The following is a 16,639-nucleotide window of genomic DNA, read 5'->3' as shown; positions in this document are numbered from 1 at the left end:
CATAAACAATAAAAAAAAAGAAATATATGCATAAATTATTAATATAATTAAATTAGTAAAAAATATAAATGCGATAATATTATAGTAAGTAAGTTAAAAATAAATAAGTAAATAAATAAATGAAAAATAACTTGTAGAGGAATTATATAAATATATAAAATAATAAAAAAATACATAATTATAAAAAAAACAAAAAAGAAAGAAGTAAAAAAATAATTAAGTAAAAAATAAATAACAAATAAAATGATAAATGAATAAATAAAGAAACACAAACCAAATAAAAAGTATTAAAATAAATTAGAAAGTTATAAAATATATGTAATATTTCTTGTTACTTGTATGTATACTTGTTCAATATATCTAAAAACAAGAAAATAATAATAATAATAAATTAGCAGGAAAAATGAAATAGATAAATCAAGTAAGTAAATAAGGAAATAAAAAATTAAATTATTATAAAAATAGTAAAATAACGAAATAAATATATATATACAAATAATAAATACACAAAAAAATATATATAATAGATTTACACATATAATTAAACTAACAAAAATAAACAAGGCATGCAAATGAATTAATAAATAAATAAAAAATAAGAAAATAAATAAAAATTTATATATATTTGGATAGTATGAATAACTAAGTAAGGTTAGGTTTGGTAGCCGCATCGCACATTGCGACAACAATGCCACTTAGACCACTAATTGGGTCCGTTGTGAGCCGCGGGGCTGGGCTACATTTCCCTTTCCATATTGAACCATCCTGAGCTTTTGACAAAGTGTAAAAGGTTGTTGATATCTAAAGTGTATAGATTATCCATATTCATTAAGAAGTAGGATCTTAAATTTCGGTTCTTGCTATTGGCTAGAGCTGGGCATGTGCAAAAAAGGTGTTGAATTGTTTCCAACTCCTTTTCATTTCTACAGCTACGACAGAAATCATGCGTGTAAACGCCTAATCTCCTTGCATGATTTCCTATGTGGCAATGTCCTGTGAGGGCCCCTACTAAGGTCCTGATTTGAAGTCTACTCAATTTTATAATACTTTTGGACAGACGTAGATTTAGCCTTGGCCATGTTTGCCTAGCAATTTCACAGGTGTTAACGCTAATCCATCTTCAATTTGCACAACTGATTAGTGCGTCCTTAATAAGAAGCTTACAAGTTGCGAGAGGTACCCCCATAAAATTACTTATGTTTGACATACAGGTACCTTCTCTCGCAAGTTGGTCAGCCCAACAGTTCCCTGGTATATCTCTGAGGCCTGGAACCCAGCATAAGATTATACGATATTGCTTGGCCATCTCATTTAGAGATTGGCGACAACGTAAGACACTCCTTGATGTTGTTTGGAATGCATCCAGGGCACGTAGGGCAGCTTGGCTGTCTGATAGAATGCAGATATCTGTTGATGATATTCTATTTATCCTTAACCATTTTAAGGCTTCATGAATAGCATTTATTTCTGCTTGAAGAACACTACAGTGATCCGGTAGTTTAAAGGATTCATTAATAGAAAGCTCTTCGCAATATAACCCTGATCCTACACCGGTGCCCATTTTAGATCCGTCCATGTAAATCTTAACGCATGTGTTGGGTGTTGGATCTTCTTCAATCCACTCAGTCTAGAAGGGATTTTCAAGAAATTCCTTTCGAAGCAGAGAATAGGAGGGTGATAATCACAGACAGTGGATATATCCGCATACGAATCCAAGATAGTTGAATGTCCATGTATGATAGTCTTCTATTATACGCTCGCTTTGAGCCCGCTAAGTATTATTTGCAGAAGAAATCTAGGGATGGCAGATGTAATATGATATACAAAGCCATGGATGGCGTGGTTTCCATGACGCCACATATTGCTAATTCCGCTGATCTCTGCATCTTATTCAATAAATTAGAATAGGTTTTTTTCTGCATAGCACACCACCAGATAATGTTTCCATATAGAAGAATGGGTCTGACGACAGCAGTGTAAAGCCAATGAGCAACCAAGTCTTACCTAAAGCTCTCTTACAGGCATAAAAAGCTAGGTTCTAAGATGTTTGACTTCCAAGTCAGTTTCCTATCTGTGTTTAGTCTCAATTACTTGGTTTCTTTCGAAATCACAAGAGCTTCTCCCTTGAGCATAATTGGACTTAGCTGAGGGATTCTGTGTTTCCTAGTGAACAATATGCGTTGTGTTTTGTCTGGGTTGACTCCTAGACCACACTTTTCTGCCCACCTAGAGCATTTTGTATTAGGCCTCTTAAAGAAGATACAAATTTACCAATGTAGGTACAATTTACATGATCGGCGTAAGCTATCACCTTACAGCCCACCGATTCCAGTATTAACAGAAGTTTATTTACAACTGCGTTCCATAAAAACGGTGAGCTGATTTGACCTTGCGGGGTAACTAAGTAAGCAAATAAATAAAAAAGTTCATTAATTCATAAAAAGTGGGGAGTACAGAAATCAACAAATAAAAAAAATTCAGGAAATAGATAGAAACAGTTAAATAATTAAAAGTAGTAAATACAGACGAAAATAAAAAAATAATAAAAACCAAAATAAGAAATGAAATTATAAAAAATAATAATACGCCAAACAAAAATATATTTACATATATATTTCAACTAATAAAATAATATAAACAATATAAATATTAAATAATAATAAAATATAAAAATGAAAAAGAAAGCAAATAAATTAATAAATTAATGAATTAACTAAAAAATGCACAAGAAAAGAAAATATTGTATATGAATAATTAGGTAAATAAATAAATAGAAAATAATATCATTAACTCATAGATAAACGAATATAAAAAAGATGTTGAAATAAATAAAATATTTATTTATAAACAAACAGAAAAAATTAAATAACTAAAAAAAGGAAATAAGCACGGGAATAAAAAAATTAAGGAAATACAAAATTAGTAAAATAATTAAAAATTTAAATTATAAAATACAGAAAAAAAACTATAAATAATAATTGAATAATTAAATTATTAAAAAAAAAACATAAAAAATTATAAATAATAATAAATAACTAAAAACATCAAAACAAATTAATAATTGAATAAGTAATAAAATAAAACATAATAAAATATTTTTTTTTTTTGCCTTAAAGTTGAGACAAAGAGTTGCAACTACGAAATACTGGCTGGGAAAAATGATATATTCAAATGTAAATAGTGTCAATATGTGAGGTTAAATAGTTTTGTGTTGTTTGTAGGTATATTACAGTTATTTATAGTTAAATAAAAATAGTTAATATTATTTGTGTGCCTTTGGAAAGAGACACGCCTTTGCGATCCGTCTCCCGAATGCTTTCAAAAACATCAATCTAAAATAAATTAAAGAAGCAAAATTTTGCAAGGGATACATTTTGCAGAATGGACCGTTCAAAAATAAAAACGGTTTATTTTATAATAATTACAAGAAAATTAGCAATTTTGAAATATTCAGCATGGTATTGGTTTGAAAAGGATCGAAATTGATGCAAAAATTATGTTTAAATTTATTTGTATTTTATGCACAAAATTCGACATAGAAAAATCCACTTATCAGGCAAAATCGATGCAGCTTTACGAGTATTACATCGACTTGGATTTATTTCAGTTGGAGTATTCGATTCACTTGAAGCCAAGAGCCAATGCCGACGTATCCATGCTGATGGTAAGGTACTAAAATATTTTGAATAACAACGTTGCTGGGCTAGGATAAGTATTTGTATACACGCAATGGGTTCTTGAAACAAATCCTAATATTTTTCTGCCACTGCCTCTATTGTTAGTAATTGCGCGACCGAAAATGATTCGAAAAAATTTTTTATTAATCAATTTATGTGATTTTGTTTGATGCGAAATTTTACACGCTTCTCTAAATTATCAAAAGATTCTGCTGTGTCCTGTTTGGGAATGTTGCATAGGATGGTAGTCATAGAGACTTGAATGGCCTGAATCGATTCTTGATGACTTTCTTTCATCAACACATGCAATTTCAGTAGTCGATGTTAGTCGCAGAGTGCCAAATGGGACGAAGAAGGGGAAAGGTATAGTAAATAATTTGCGTTTTCGATAGAAACTCCGGCTTGTGCGGCTAAAATCTTGAATTGAGCTCACGAAGATCTACAGTATTTGAGTTTGAAGAATTCTCAATTCCATCTCAAAAATTCGCGAAGCCAAATTTTTTATTACTTTTTATTGAAATCACGTAGTTTGATATTTTTCGAGCAGAATCCACTTTGCCATTACCATTTGGCCTTTCACCGCCTTTGAGCGTTTCTTTGCCCCATTGAAATATTAGCTTTCCCTCAGTTGGTGCTGAAATTTACACCAAAGCGCATTTGGAAGATGCATCACACGGTATCATGGGTTGTCTTCATACTAACAAAAAATTACTTGGATCAGTTATTCAAACGTTAAAAAAAACTGAAGGCCATAGTTTAAAGAACAAGCGAAACAATCACCATCAAACTCACACCAACATAATTTGGTCATGCGAGAGGAAAGGCCATGCAAACAGCGCCGCATGAATACGAATTGCATATTTAGGGATTTCTAGTCTTCAGGGATAACATTGACAATATTCTCATAAAACGATAGCATCTCCATGTTATTGAAAGTACTTTGAACTACATGGCACATGGCAGCATAGATCTTGATTTGAAAATTTTTTTTTTTTTCATATTTCATCATCAATTATTTGTAAATATATCAGGGTCATCGATGACTTGAAGAACTAAGTATTGGATTGTTTTACTTTCTACACTGACTGACACCAAGACTGAAAATGGTACTGAAGATAGATTGGATTTGGACAATAACTTAAGATACTTTAACGGAAAGTTACTGATCAAAAATAGTTTAATGATGTAAGTTGAGGTCAAAGCCATGGAACAAGGTTAAGTTCATGAAGCAGCCGAGATTCTATGGAGTTCAAAGCAACGAACTGGTTGATGAAAATGCGAGTTACAGTTCTTTGGAGCATTCACTTGGATTGGAACCCATTTTGGTGCCCAGCACACTAATAACATTCGAATGCATCAAAGTTCTCAGTAATAGAGAGATTATGAGATAAGTTGATGTAGTACTGGCGCCTGCAAAATTACTTATTATTTCCTGAGAAGCATTGACAGGGTTGTAGCAAAAAGTTCATACCCGAAAGGAAAAGTGAGCTACGAGCCCTGATTGAACTAATTACGAGGCACAATCCGTGCGGACGATATATGGTCACCATAAAAACCTCATCGACGATCCAGTTTGTACACTTTGTTTGACAAATGAGTACAATACAAAGCATTTTCTCTGCTGCTGAGCGACATTCCCCAGCCTTAGATGGCACATTTTTCTGTCGAACGAGCCACATTCTGGAGCAATTTCTCTTGGACATACTGATAATATTCTTAAAAAAATTTGAAAATGTATGGATGCCTAATGAATTTTCACTCCACTTCTCTTTTCTTATCTTTTAAATGCTCTCTCAACTAGAAGGTGGCGTAAAATTAATCCTCCTGTCGTAAGATTTACAATTTTTGCAAATGGAGTCGTACGTTAATCATATTTGATACTTCAGAACTAGATAGCTAAAGTATCTAGTGTAAGCTATACCAAATACCAAAATAAAATTAGATGATTAATTTTGCGCCACCTTGTACAATGAGCGATGCGGCTCAAAAATGTGGAACATTTTCGGTTATCCATAATTCTATTCCATTTCAAGTAGATATTTGATAATGCAGAGAGAAATCTAAGCAAAATTTGGTGTGGTAATTAGTCACCTAGGCAGGATTGGTGGAGTTATTTTTATAAAAAACTTCATAGGCTGGCAAATTACTCTGGCACTGGACTCTTTTTCAGATCATGAATAAACACATATTCAACCATGCAAAGCAGAACCTAGAATTCGGCATTAATGGACTTTGTTTACAGGGTCCTTCAAAAGACACGTCTCAACATTGTTTTAAAATAAAACTTTCAAAACTTGAGATTCTTTCAGCTTCAACTCTTTTTTATTCAAAATACGTCTGTTAACAACTTCTGAAGAAAAATTACATTCTTTAAATGCCCACCATAAGAACGTCTGCAGGTAAAATTCGCCAAATCGTCGACGATGAATAGTCGTGAATACCTAATTGAGAACGTCGAGATATCGATCTTGAAGGCTCAATACTTTGCGTAACAGCAGCAATATTCTGAATAGAACGTTTAGTTTTCGTTCTGGCAGTCCTTTTTCTATCCTTGATAGCGTTAGTTTTTCAAATTTGTTTGCGCTCGTTTGAATTCTCGATTCATTCGGATCATCATTTTCATAATTAGTTTCAATAATTTTAACGCATTCTTCTACCGTGTAAAATTGTAAACCTGTCTACTTGAAAAATGTTAAAGTTGGCATAGGAAAAGGCACCATCTAGAAATAATTCACTGCTGACATTTGGGCGTCACTTTTGAAAGAGCCTTTACTTGGTGCTGGGTTTTAATGAAGTGCCATAAATATTTAGAAATCACGTCTATAATTTTGAGAAATTTATTTTATATTGTATTTTGATATAGATATATTTTTGGTTTGTTTTGAGTCCTAATGAACGATATAAATGCGATCTGATTCCAATTTTTTTTTGTTTTGCTAACCTCTTTGTTTTACTAAACTCCAGCAACGTTGTTATTAAAAAAGGATTATATTCGTATGTACAACATAAGGCGGCATATTTCTCTGCAATTCATTAGAATTTCTCAACAAAATAATATTGTAGCATAAATTATTGTATTTTCATTTAGAAGTAATTAAAAAATGCCCACATATTTGATATCAAATTGCATTCTTTCTATTTTGGATTGTTTGTAAAATATTATAACTGTACATTTTCATATTTAAATAGGCAATAAATTTCTGTAATAAAAATAAAAAACACAAAAATTTAACTACAATATTAACAATGTGAGAAAAATGCAGAAATATATAATTTTTTGTTTTTGTATTGATTTTATTTGTAATAAAATGGTATATTGCAATAAAGTAAGTGGTAAAAGTAATTGAAAAAAGGAATTAGTAGTAGTATTTAGTATTTAGTAGTAGTAGTAGTAGTAGTAGTAGTAGTAATAGTACAAGAGGACTATTTATATGATTTTTTTTGTTGTTTTGAATGTATTTACCTTCTACGAAAGGTCGGTATCAAATCAAGATTATTATATTTTGAGTTTGAGTAGTGAGTACGAGTAGAGTAGTAGTAGTAGTAGTAGTAGTAAATAGAGGGGGAGTGGAAAAGAAAAACTTGTTTAGAGTTTGATTTAAACGATTGATTGTTCATTGAATAAGTTTTCTTTTAATGTTGGCACTAAAAAAACGTTTGCTCAGCCACTCACACGTGAGTGAGTGAAGCTAAACGCTACTTTGTATTTGAAAAAAGTGTATATACTTTTTTTTTAATGTGCTGTTGAAAGAAGTAGGAAAATAATAAAATTCTTTAAAATTCTTAATTAAATGAATTCTAGTTTGAAAGAATAAATTATCTACTAAAATTAGTAATTAATAGAACTATTAGTTATTATGTTTACTGGCTAACGAGGAGTCTTTTGTTAAAATATTTTTTTATATTTAGTTTGAGAATTTTTTTGTTGTTGTATAAATGGTTTACATTTTGGTCTTAAATGCGGATATTTAAATAATTTTTCAGTTTACTTAATGCATTTTGAACTGGGTGTGTTGAACTAATCGGGTAGGTCTTTGCACTCTTTCTGCCTCATGTAACTGTTCTTTGTACCTGTAAATTTCTTTGTACTGATTTATGCTTGATTTTTGATTGCAGTAACACAAAACACACTTCCACTGACGCGTGGCGCAAATACGTCTGTAAATTCACACACACAAGCTACTTATACTCATAACACGCGAGTTAATGTTTCATAAAGAAGTGTACACAATTAGTTAAAAGTTTGTACTTAGTTTAACAGGCAAATTTGACTTTTGCTTGTAGTTGTAGAAAAAGAAAAAACAACAGATACTTAAACGTATATTGAAAATTCGCACCCGTTAAGTTACTTATTTGCAGTGTTCGAAATTCATGGCATTATTCGCAAGGACTTAATCGCTATTTAATTTAGTTTAATTTTAATTTTGTTACTCATTATTTTTATATATAGGAAAAAGTAATCATAAAATAGTAGAAATGCAATAAGTTTTGTAATTTAAAAAAATCAAACAAAAAAATTATAATAATAAACCACATTAACTTTTAACGTAGCTGGTAACGTTGTGGTGCACCAGCAGCACAGCCAGTATCACATACCTGTCCGCCTTCACCTTCAACGCTGACCAAGTCTCGCCATTCCTCGATAGTTTGCGCCAAGTCAATAGTGCAGAGTGGTACCTTCACTTCGCCGATTTGATCGTGTTTGGAGAAACGATCGAAATCGAAAATGGCAAATACGAGAGTCTTGTTCATGGCATCAGCATAGGGTAAACTCTAATTAGCGTAAATGGAACGTAAAAGGCACAAATGTAATTGAAAATGAATGCAATTGCGTGGAAATAAGAACGTGCACATTTTTACCTTAAATGTGAAAGTTTCATTGAAGACGGGATTCAACGTTTTGCGATGTACTTTAGTTTCGAATTTCTTCTTCTTATCGGGCAGCAGATAAACTTTAACATAGGGATCCGACGTACCGCCCATATCAAGAGCGGGTAATTCTTCAGCTTGTATAACCGTGACCGCCAGACTGTTCGAGTTGAAGTCATATTCGAGCTGTTAAACAGAAATCGGAAGAGAATAGAAGCAAAAGAGAGAGAGAGAGAGAGAGAGAGAGAGAGAGAGAGAAAGAGAGAGGAATAAAGAGAGAGATAAAAGCAAAAACAAAAACATGGCAAGCAGATGCGAAGAGATTTGAGACAAAAACAAAAAACGCGTGAAAAGAAAGTCGCAGCGCAGCATCCAGTAGGTGGTGAATTTTGCGGAGCAGCGCGGTAAGAGGAAAATATTTATATTAGTTTACTAATATTTATTTTTAAGGAAAATAATTGAATGATAACTGTAACACATAGGAATTAAAATGTGTGTAATGTTGTCGAGAATCAAGTTGAGAAATTTTAAGTGGCTGTGACGCGATTTAAAAAAAAAAATTAATGCAAGATATTTTAGCATAACTGCAAAGTGCGCTAGAATGAGTTTAAAAAATCACAAAATGTATGCTAGATTTTCAGGTGCATAGCGTTGCCAGAGCGTTATTATAACACCGTGCGACAGTAAAAATTATACAGAAAAAATTTAATATACATGTAAAACAAATTCTATAGTTTAAAATTTTAAAACATTTTAGTCACTATTTGTTTATTATTTCTTTTATTTTTGTTAAGTTTGCATAAAAATATTGTTTTTGATACAGTAAATATCATTTCTGAAAGTTTTAAAAATTCTACTTATTTTCTTAAAAAAAAATTTTTTGTTAAATTTTAAGAAAAAATTAAAAACTTTATTTTTATTCAGTTCTTTCTTTTCTCAGTCATTTAATATAAAAAAAATGTATTTAGAGTTTTAAAGAATTAATTTAATTAAAAATACATTTTTTTAAAAACTCTAAAGTTTTAAAGAACTAAATATTCAAAAAATTTTATTCATATCAAAATTTTCAAAATATCAATTTCCTATTAAATAATAAAGCATCCTATTAAATGAAAAATCATATGTCCACTTATTTAAAAAATATTTTTCTTATATTTGAAGAAATATATTAATATTGTCCTTTGAAAAATGTAAGCTCAAAAATTCTTGAATTATTGAAAAAAAAGACAATTACGTGCCTCAAACTCTCAAAGAGCATACGCCCATTTCTTTAAAAAATATAGTATTGTATAAAAATATCCTTTGAAAATTTTTTCCCCGAACTATTTTGAAAAACAAAAAAAAACAATATACAGGGTGGCTGATGAATTTTGCTACATTAAGAAACTCAAATAACTTTTTTTTAGTGTATAAAATTCATTTATTTTTTTTTCAAGTTGAAGGTCGTTAAATTTTATTAAATGTAGCTTAACTAGTTTTAAAAATAATTGAATTTAAATGCCCCCCCATGCTCGTTGACACAAGTGCGGCATCTTAGTAAAAAGTTGTTCATTGCTGCTTTGAGAGTTGCGGCAGGAATAGCCGTAATTGTTGCCCGAATGGATTGTTTTAGTTCATCCAAATTTGTTGACTTTGTTTTATAAACTTCTTGTTTACATAAACCCCACAAGAAAAAGTCAGGTGCAGTAAGGTCAGGCGACCTGGGGGGCCAACGAAATTCGGAGTTTCTTGAAATCAGTTTATTGGGAAATTTTCGTCGCAACTCTGTCATAACAGTCTGGGCTATGTGAGACGTTGCCCCATCTTGTTGAAACCACACAGAGTTGAAAGGAATTCTCTTTCGGCGTAGTTCTGGATAGAAAAATTCTTTCAGCATTTTCAAATAACGGTCTCCAGTAACCGTAACGGTGTGACCATTTTCTTCAAAAAAATAAGGCCCGACAATACAGCGTGAAGAAATCGCACACCACACTGTCACGCGAAGAGGATGCAATTCCGTCTCGTGGAGTATCTGTGGGTTAGAAGTACTCCATATTCGACAATTTTGTTTGTTCACATTGCCGTTTAAATCGAAATGGGCCTCATCAGACATGAAAAGGCAGTTTAACATGTTTTGGTCTTCTTCCACCATTTGCAGGATCTTCTGGCAAAATTCCAAGCGAATTGGCAAGTCTGCTGCATTCAGTTTGCTAACCATTTGAATTTTGTAGGGAAATAAGTCTAAATCTTTGTGCATTATTGTTTGCAAAGACTGTCGGCTGACACCAAGTTGAGCAAATAAGCTTCTTGTTGAAACCCTTGGATTGCTTTGTATAGCTGCAGCTACAGCAGCGATCGTTTCCTCCGTCTGAACTGGTGGGTTTCGATGATAAGGCCTTCTTGCGACTGTTCCTTGCTCAGCAAAATTATTCACCAGTCTCATTATGGTCCATCTGCTCGGGGGATCGCCGCCAAACATCCGCCTGTACTCTCTCTGTACCAAAACTACGGACTCCAGTGCGTGATAGCGGCGGACTATCCAAATTCTTGTTTGCGTGTCCCAGTTATCCATTTTAATAAATTTTAAAGATCAATCTGCAAATTAAAACAAAAATGGAACAGATAACTTAAAAAGAAAAAAAGTTATTCAATTTTTTTTTGGTAGCGGCTTTCATCAGCCACCCTGTATTAGAACTGTACGGTAGATACCTATGAAATGAGACTTCCACCTATTAGTCCATAGATGTCGCTAGGAGTATTTTAAAGCCTTCCCAAATGTCTTGTTTTTTTCGTCTGTCATCTGTCAACAATATTCAGGTCATTGTTTGTTATGTTTCATATAACAATGCATTTTTGTCGCTCTTAAAAATGTCGAATTTCGTGCCTTCAAACTACGCTTTGCGGATATCGATAATTTTCTGTTATCAATTGAAGAAAAACGCTTCTCAAGCTCAACAATTGCTTATGCAAGCTTATGGTGGACATGCTATAAGTAGAGCACAGTGCATCAGGTGGTTTGAAAAATTCCGAAGTGGTGATTTTAGCGTGGAGAACGAGGACCGTGGCCGGCCATCGAAAAAGTTTGAGTACGCCAAATGGCAAGCATTGTTGGATGAAGATGATTGTCAAACCCAAAAAATTGATGGCAGAGCAGTTGGGAGTGACCCTAAAAACCATTTCCAAACGTTTGAAAGACATGGGCATGATTTTAAAGGTCGGAAGATGGGTGTCGCATGAACTGACTGAAAGGCAGCAAGAGAACCGAAAAACCACTTGTGAAATGCTGCTCTCCCAGTTCAAAAGGAAGTCTTTTTTGCATCGAATCGTTACGGATGATGAAAAATGGGTGCATTTCTCTAATCCCAAGCGTAAACGATCGTATGGTCCGCCCGGCCACAAGCCAAAAACAACAGCCAAACCAACTCGCTTCGGCCGCAAGGCAATGCTGTGTGTTTTCTGGGATCAGCGTGGTATGATTTGGTACGAGCTATTAAAACCAGGTGAAACAGTTGACGGTGCACGCTACCAACGACAATTGGCCGATTTGAACTATGCACCGCCACATCGAACAAGAGCGACCCGGGAATTGGTGGAGACGTACAATTGGGAATCACTGGTCCATGCGGCTTACTCACCAGATTTAAAGCCTTCCGATTATAATTTGTTTGCATCGATGGGCCACGCACTTTCGGAGCAGCGCTTAAATTCTCACGAAGAAGCCAAAAAATGGCTCGATGATTGGTTTGAGCGAAAGACGGCCAATTTTTTTGGCGCAGCATCAGCAAATTGCCTGAGAGATGGGAGAAATGTGTCGCTAACGATGGATATTATTTTGAAGATTAAATTTGTAACCATTTTTTTTGTTAATAAACGTTTGAAATTACAAGAAGGTCTCATTTCATAGGTGTCTACCTATGTATGTACCTCAAATTCATTCTCTTTACTGTTGTATGAAAACTTAAAAAAAAATAATATATACAGTTTAATTTTCCTTCCATGAAATGAAGTATACGTAGTGTGTACTATAAAAAATTTATATTTGTCCTAGCGCTCGTAACCAAAATATTGTTTTTAATGACTAAATATTTCCGCTTTTGTTGGATATCCATATTAATCTCGTAAAAAAAGAAAAAAAAATTTTGCCCTTTAAAAAATTGCTGAGAAAATGAAAAACTGGGTAAGCAGCATTACCACATACTTGGACATATATAAAATCTATAGTTTCACGCACATATACACGTTTTTGTGGATAATAAAAAAATTGTGTTTTATCGCACAGTGTAATATTTCAAACTTAAAATTTTTGTATCATTTATTTATATTGCAGCTAGCCTTAAGTGGGCTAACAAGCAATATTTTTTCTTCTACCTATGTTGCCATTCTTCCTCATACATGGAATTGCGATTTGTTGCTTTTGACAAGAGCTCAAAACAACTTTCCTATTTGCCAGGGGCCCAGAATCTTATAACTTTTTAAGTCAAGGTGATTCAAGTCAAAAGTGATATTTGGACTTTTATTCTATTTGTACGTAAGAGGGTCATTTGAAAAGTCCGTGCAAAGTCAGAGGGGTGGCACTACTGGCTCGTATTGAAGTTATGCTTACTTAGTAGTACCTTTCTTTGTGTTTGGTATTCGTTTGAATCGGGGAAGTCGAGTGATTTTTTTCCATCACGACAACGCACCAGTCGACATAGCACCAGCCTACAGTGACTAAATTCGTTTACAGGGGACGCCGCAGGGTGGTGTCCTTTCGCCCCTACTTTGGCTAGTTGCTATTGACGAAGTACTGATAATGTTAAATAAGGGTGGGGTTAACGTGGTAGTATACGCCGATGACTTGGTCTTAATGGTATTGGCACCGTTTCTTTCAGTCATGGCTGAGATTTTGGATAGGTCACTGGCTGTACTCAGTCGCTAGGCTACTACCTGCGACCTCCGAGATAACTCTGACAAAACAGAGCTTGTGCTATTGCCAGAAAATATAAACCTACACCCTTTCGACTTCCCACATTAAATAACCACTTTCTCCCGCTTTCATCGGAAGTTAGATATCTTGGAGTGATACTTGACTCCTAACCCCATTGGAAGCTACACATTGAAAATCGGGTAAAGAAGGCCAGTATAGTCTTCTACTCCTGCAAAACTCTGTTCGGTAAAAAATGGGGACTCAAGCCACAGGTCGTGCTGTGTATGTACAACGCAGTGGGCTTGCCAACTTTAACGTATGCATGCCTGGTTTGGAGCATATAAAACTTGCCCCAGTGCTGCCCTGAATGTCGTTTTGCACTTAGTGCAATCAGGTTAAAGGAGGTTGGCCTGTGGAGGCAATCTCTCAAGGGACATGGTAGCGTTTTCGGCAGTTAACACCGTATTTCTCCGAACTTCGAACAAATCTCTCTATCCGCAAACTAGAGTTTGAGGGTCGTGCTAGGGCAATTTTTCCAAATAGGCAGTATTGGAGGGGAAAATCTGCACCGAAGCTTGCACCTCTGTGTTCACTGACGGTTCTAAGATTGAATCGGGAGTCGGAGCAGGTGTTTTCTCTAAATCAGCCAATTTATCTATCTCCTTTAAACTGTCGAATACTGCTAGTGTTTTTCAAGTAGAAGTCTTTGCGATCCTGCAGGCATACAAAATGCTTAGGGAATGCGGGAGCGAGGGCGATATTAACATTTTCTCCGATAGTCAAGGCGAGATCAAGACTCTGACGACGCCATAGTGCAGAACGAAATTTGTAAACGCCTGCAAGGAGGAGATGAAATCTCTTGGGTGTGCAGGTAATATTTCTGTGATCTGGGTTCCAGGACATAGGAACATAGAGAGAAATGAAATTGGTGATGAGCTTCCCATTCTCCCCGGTCATCGGCATCCCCCTGACCGTTGTTAATGAGGAACTGCACAAATTATATTATTTCTCAGGAAAGCGAGGAAAAGATGGAGCTCCATTTCCATTTTAGCCCCAGTACAATATACGAAGAACTCAGAAAGTCCTTTGGACTCCTCACCCTTCAATTTCCAAACTCGTAGCTGTGTTAACCGGTCACTGGACGATCGGCATATACGGGGAAAAGCTGGGGTTACCATTTAACCCCCATTGCAGAAGCTTTGGGGACCCTTCAGAGAAAGAGACTGTAGAGCATTTACTCTGGGTGCTCCCTTTTTCGACAGCCTGGGGCAGTGCGTCAACCTAAACCCTATCAATCTTCCACATTATATCAATATCTCTGGTTGGCTGTAGATATCTCCCTGTTGGAGGTCTCATAATGGTATCAAAACGGCGCTTCAGTGCTACTTGAGGAGTACCAGACTGGCACTTCAACCATTTCGTAAAATTAATGGAAATAGAGTTACAACTTATTTCATATCACGCCCATTCTCCAGACTTGGTTCCGGCGGACCACTCGGACGACTATGTGTTCCGTGAATTTTTGACCAAGAATGAAACGACTGTCATCCACAGTCACTTGATATGGCTCCCTGCAATTTTCCTGTTTGATCAAATTAAAAATTCACTACGGGGAAACACTTCGGCGTTTCAACAGTAATGGAAAAATCAAAAACGGCTGTGTTGGCTATAATGAAAATAGAGTTCCAGAAATGTTTCAGAGCTGGATTAAACGCTGGCATGAGTGCGTTGCAGTTGATGGGAATTACAATGAAGGCAATAATATCCTTTTTGAGGGATGAACTTGTATTTTGAAATTTCTGAATATATTCCAAGATATTTTGGAGCTTTCTATAGTTCGTTCATAATTCTTTTGAGATGAGGCATATAAAATGTTGTAAGAAATTCCATCTTGGCGTACATTTGAAACCTTCGGCTTCAAGTCTCCAGTGTGTAAGCGTTGCGCTCTTGTTATTGTTATTACTATATTGAATTTGACTTATATATTATTAAAATTTCTTACAACTCTGGCAACACTAGTATGAATCAATAATTCTAAATATATTTTCCAAGTTCAAATTTGTTTTAGAGGAGCGTTATGAGAAAACATCTACAAAATTTTAATAAAAAACTAAATACAATTTTTATGTGCAACGATAAAAGTGGTGAAATTTAGTTATGATATATTATAATTGAGTTGTATATTTTAGACGGAAAAATAAGTATTTAAATTTATGCTACTAAGAATTGAGATTATTAAAATTTGAAAAGCTGTAAAAGGTATTTGAATTATTTTGCAACCATATAAATTAGTTTACACGTTCGCGTTTTCTATGCTCCACTGTGCTTTTACTGTATATTTTGTACTTGCACACATACAAATACACGTACACATATATTGGCGTGTTGTCAGTAGAGTGTAAACCTTGCTCGACTTGAGATCTCTCACTCTGCTTACCTTAAAATTCAGTCTTCCCAATTTTTGCTCGCTTTGCTTATCCTCCTCATCACCTTCTTCAGCATTTTCGGTGAGTTCCTCCATATCAGGCTGAACCTATGACATACCAGAACCCAATAACTACTAAGATATGATGGCGTTGTTGATACTTACTTTCTCTTTATACGCCGATCCTAATAATTGTACCGATTTCATATCGACACCCTTCTTACCCTTACCATCTTTGGTTCGTCGCTTCTTCAAGAAACGGCGTACACAAAAGAAGAGTATACCAAAGACGACGAGGAATACCAATATGATGATGGCCACTACACCCCATGTGGGCAGGCCGGTCTTCTCGGCAATCACCTCAGTGACCACTTCGCCGGCATGCCCAATTTTCTGGATGGTGGACACAGCTGTTGTGGTGGGCTCCTCTGCAAAGTGTCAATATATAATTAATTAATACCAGTATGCGAATTTGTAGATATATATGTATGCTTGCAAGTGTAATTTTCTGTCTTACCCTCGGCTTCTGTTGTGGTTTTAGGTGTCAAAGTGGTTGCCTCTGTGAACATTTTTTGACTTTCCGCTTGCTGTTCTTTTGGTTTTTGCGCTAACTCACGGAATACCTCACGCTGCGTGGTTTCCTCTATTTTCTGATCGGCCGCTTCCAGACTGGGCGTCGACTCCTCCGGCAGCTGTTCTTCAGTGTTCGCATTCGCGTTTGGCGGCATTTTGTGTTGCTGAAAGGAGAGAAGATGGAAGGGAGATTTTATTAAATTAAGTGAG

At 34.7% G+C, this 16,639-nt stretch overlaps 1 protein-coding gene across 11 annotated transcripts in view; it reads right to left on the bottom strand.

The window, feature by feature from the left end:
* Positions 1-16,639, bottom strand: part of LOC129247165 (synaptotagmin 1) — a 151,005-nt gene that overhangs the window by 47,531 nt on the left and 86,835 nt on the right. For 9 of the 11 annotated variants that reach the window (XM_054886139.1, XM_054886143.1, XM_054886138.1 and 6 more), the window contains 5 exons: positions 16,374-16,593; positions 16,022-16,284; positions 15,869-15,964; positions 8,538-8,732; positions 8,274-8,450 (listed from right to left, as the gene is read on the bottom strand). In XM_054886139.1, coding sequence (XP_054742114.1) covers positions 8,274-8,450; positions 8,538-8,732; positions 15,869-15,964; positions 16,022-16,284; positions 16,374-16,584 — 942 coding nt within the window. In that variant the 5' untranslated portion in view covers positions 16,585-16,593. The remainder of the gene's footprint in view (positions 1-8,273; positions 8,451-8,537; positions 8,733-15,868; positions 15,965-16,021; positions 16,285-16,373; positions 16,594-16,639) is intronic. The other 2 variants (XM_054886147.1, XM_054886149.1) reach the window with 1 other exon arrangement.

This window comes from Anastrepha obliqua, chromosome 5 (assembly GCF_027943255.1).
Source record: "Anastrepha obliqua isolate idAnaObli1 chromosome 5, idAnaObli1_1.0, whole genome shotgun sequence".
NCBI classification, from domain to species: Eukaryota; Metazoa; Arthropoda; class Insecta; order Diptera; family Tephritidae; genus Anastrepha; species Anastrepha obliqua.
This window is presented reverse-complemented; position numbering and strand designations above follow the sequence as displayed.